This window comes from Papaver somniferum, chromosome 2 (genome assembly GCF_003573695.1).
Source record: "Papaver somniferum cultivar HN1 chromosome 2, ASM357369v1, whole genome shotgun sequence".
NCBI lineage: Eukaryota > Viridiplantae > Streptophyta > Magnoliopsida > Ranunculales > Papaveraceae > Papaver > Papaver somniferum.
The window spans coordinates 98,827,228-98,831,010 of NC_039359.1; the positions used below are offsets into that span (position 1 = coordinate 98,827,228).

General features: G+C 37.2%; 1 protein-coding gene across 3 annotated transcripts; it reads left to right on the plus strand.

Annotated features, from left to right (window-relative positions):
- Positions 1 to 752: 752 nt before the first annotated feature.
- Positions 753 to 2,928, plus strand: LOC113348539 (light-induced protein, chloroplastic-like). 3 transcript variants are annotated; one of them, XM_026592354.1, is made up of 4 exons: positions 753 to 1,351; positions 1,459 to 1,654; positions 1,775 to 2,116; positions 2,748 to 2,928. In XM_026592354.1, the coding sequence occupies exons 1-3, from the start codon at positions 894 to 896 to the stop codon at positions 2,087 to 2,089; spliced, it is 969 nt and encodes a 322-aa protein (XP_026448139.1). In that variant the 5' UTR covers positions 753 to 893; the 3' UTR covers positions 2,090 to 2,116; positions 2,748 to 2,928. The 3 variants fall into 3 exon arrangements, with proteins under 3 accessions (XP_026448139.1, XP_026448138.1, XP_026448137.1); XM_026592353.1 differs by lacking the exon at positions 2,748 to 2,928 and adding an exon at positions 2,220 to 2,342; XM_026592352.1 differs by lacking the exon at positions 2,748 to 2,928 and having other exon boundaries at positions 754 to 1,351; positions 1,775 to 2,342.
- Positions 2,929 to 3,783: the final 855 nt, after the last annotated feature.

Sequence of the window (3,783 nt, forward strand, 5' to 3'; positions counted from 1 at the left end):
TTTCGAAAAATCAGTTTAAGACTATCACAAGCAGGTGTAATCCCTTCTCCGAGCTGTATTCTAGCGCCAAAATGTAGTTGCAGGAAATCCTACAACCACACCCCTTAGATAATTTATAGAGCAAACTATGAAATCATTATGAAGAACACTTAGAAGAATTTTATTAAGTTTAGAAATCAATACAAAGAAAGAAGATAAAATCCTAACTTGGGGAGCAAATAACTTTCTCTCTCCTAAAGTTTTATCTCAACTCTCCAAAAAGATCTCTCTCAACACAGTGGTAGTTGATCACATATATAGGAGTTTTACATAGTGGAGGACAGCTAATAAAGCCCCTATTTTCGGATCTGGCGTGCGACGTCCTCGCACGCTTATATTGGATCTTCCCGCACATGTTCTTTGAACTTCGCACAAATCTCACATTTTACTCGTAAATTTGTGACGTCATTGATTCTGTCATTTTGGATATGCTACGTGCGAAAGTAGTTCGCTCCTTTATAATGATACCACTTCGCATGATAACTATGTGTACGATATTTTACCCCTACAAGAGCTCGCAAAAAATCTCAAGTAGAGCATAAATGTGATTGAAAATAAACCCATTTGTCATGGGATGTCCCTTGGTGATCACTATTAGTATCTTCCAGTACATTCTTTAAGGTCTTCCCCACTGCCACACCCCAGGACAAGCATCTCGTTTACGTGTCGAAACAATCATCAAACAAGATTTTTGTAACAGAGACTTATTTCGAATTAAAATCTGTGTCCTTTATTTTTCACTCTCTCATCAACGACTTTCTTCAACTCCACCCAACCCAGCATTTTTGCTTCGCGGCCATCAAATATTCAGACAGTCTTTGGCAACTCCGACTAAATTCGAAATCAAACAGAAAATGGCTGGTATTACGTGTCTAAAACACTGTCTCACCAATCCAATCTATCCAACCTCACAACCAAACCCTCAATTAGGTCAAAAGATCAATTCAATCAGAATTTCATCAAAAAAATTGCTTCTTAATCAGCACTCACAAAATCTCTCTATCTACAATTCAAACCGTTCCAGATTTGGGTTTCAAATTCGAGCAAAAGAAAACGACGATGTTACGACTGATCCTAAACCTTTAGAAGAGATTGTCAGTGAAGGAATTGCAACAGCAGTTGCAGAGTTACCAAAGAATAAAGAAATTACTAATTTGAAGAAGGATTTGGTTGATTTACTTTATGGTACTGATCGTGGATTAAGAGTAAGTACTGAAACTAGTGCTCAAATCCTTGAACTCATTACTCAACTTGAAGCCAAAAATCAACCAACTCAAGACTTGACTCTTCTTAATGGAAAATGGATTCTGCAGTAAGTAAATTCATTTCGTTGATTTTCCCTTGATTTTATGATAATTGGAAATCCAGAAAATGGTATGCTGGTTTGAAGTAAGCTTGTCATGTGATTTTTCATTTCAGGTACACATCGTTCACGGGGTTGCTGCTGTTGCTGGGGAGAGGAACGTTGTCATTAGTGAAGGTGGAGGAGATTTCCCAGACGATAGATGCTGAGAATTTAACGGTCCAGAATTCGGTTGTATTTGCTGGGCCGTTGGCTACCGCTTCATTGACAACCAATGCCAAATTTGAAGTTACGAGTCCTAAACGTCTTCAGGTTAGTTGCCAGTTCAAACCACGCTACATTAAAACAAATAAGAAAATATTGGCAGCAGTAATTGTCTTCAGGTTTATTTCGATCTAGTTTCAGTGATTATTTCTTCCATTTCTTTTGCAGATAAAATTTGAGGAAGGAATCATTGGAACACCCCAACTGACCAACTCCATTGAGTTTCCGGAGAGCGTAGAGTTTCTTGGACAGAAAATCGATTTCACACCTTTCAAGGGTTTGATTACACCCATTCAAGACACTGCAGCGTCTGTCATCAAGTCCATATCTAGTCAACCACCATTAAAGATCCCCATCACAGGTGACAAAGCGCAATCGTGGTTATTAACGACATATCTTGATGATGAACTTCGCGTCTCAAGGGGAGACGGAGGAACAATATTCCTTCTCGTCAAGGAAGGCAGTTCCTTATTGACACCATAAATGTTAATTTTGATACATCCTCATAGGGTACAGTATAAAGATTACACTGTTTTAGGTTCATTTTGCAGTATCACGTTAATGTTTAGATTAATAATGTTTCATACCAATTGATTCCTTAATAATGTTGTAGATTTTACAAAACGTTGAATATATGCACCAAATCATTGCATAATACGGCCATAGTGGATGGTCGCTTAATGTACAACTCAAATGTATTAAAAGCTAAGGAGTCGAGGTTGGCAGGATGACTGCACTTGCAAATAAGAATGTGCACTGCCTTTGCGTCATGATTGGAGAATAGAAGGTAGTGGGAAGTGCTACTGCACTGAGAACACAAGCTAGTAGGAGGTTCTACTGCTCACTGCCGCTTGTTGCAAAATTGAACCTTCATTTGCAGCCATTTCACTACACACTAGATGATATAGAGATATTGCGAATCTGTAGAAGTGATCATGGTTGTAGATGCTTTGGCTCTTTTGGCTAAAGCGTCTGCAACCTTGTTATCATCTTTACGAATGAAACAGAAAATATTATCGCTAATAAGATGTGATGTCATGCAAAGAATCCTTTAGCTATACCATCAAGGTCATTGTTTTACCTAATTCCTTCTATGTAAACACATGTTTACCTAATTCCATATTTGCTGCTTCTAAAACAGGTCAGCCTCGGTACCTTGACCCTCTGATGATTGCATCAGGCACCGAATCATCTTGCCGTTCCTACAAAAGCCAAATATGGTTCATAGCTGATAGCTCTCATAAATGGGGTTGGACAGGCCCAGTTAATTCCAATATTAGTCGAGGACATTGCTACATTTGTTAGGAATGTAACCATGAAGAAGAATCCTATTTTGAGGCATACAAGGTAGTGACAAAATAGAGTCACTATTTGGTAAAATCAGTAACTCTTTATCATCGTATTTTTATCATGATAATAATACTCTTATTTCATTAGTGTTGATGATAATAATTAGAATCTAATATTAATGATTAGTGATTAATATCAATGATTATATAATGTTAGTTTTAAAGGGATTCTTTTTTGAGATAGTTAGGTTAGATGTCCTTTTTATAAGTTGAACTTATCCAAAAATCGAATTTTTACCTAGATCTACTGGTCAGATAAACGGCTCGGCTGATAACTTGTCAGCCGAACCTATGTTTTTTGAAAATATACCTAGGTTTTGCTGACAAGTTATCAGCCGACCTAGGGTGTTCTTCGTATATGAAGAATACCCATAGGTTCGGGTAACAAATTATCATCTGAACTTCACTCTGTACCTGGCTTCACGAATCCCTATGAAGACTCTGTAGTCGCTAAATCCTAAAAGGTTTTCCGGAGAGGACGACTCTAGATACAAATAGGACACACTAAAAAGTAATGTCGGGATTTAAAAATCCAAGTTGCTTGAGGTTCCCCTTTTATAAACATTCAAAGCATAAGTTTCTTTAGGTTTAAGCTAAGATAGGTTTGGAACCAACCAAACAATATCCACCGTTAGATAAATCTTTGAATCTAATTTACATAAGCAATATATACACTCTGGTTAGGTGAGACCATAACCGAACTGTGTACAAAGATTATGTTTAACATGGATAGTTGAAACTTGCCGGTTTGAACTTAAAAGCTTAATCTTCATTTTCATGAACGCATAAGACATTAACTCTAAGTCACAAATGTGGTCAATTAAGTTT

Coding starts and splice junctions, on each gene's coding strand:
- LOC113348539 (XM_026592354.1), top strand. CDS start 894: ATGGCTGGTATTACGTGTCTAAAACACTGTCTCACCAATCCAATCTAT. Junction 1,352..1,458: donor AATGGAAAATGGATTCTGCA/GTAAGTAAATTC, acceptor TTTTCATTTCAG/GTACACATCGTTCACGGGGT. Junction 1,655..1,774: donor CGAGTCCTAAACGTCTTCAG/GTTAGTTGCCAG, acceptor TTTCTTTTGCAG/ATAAAATTTGAGGAAGGAAT.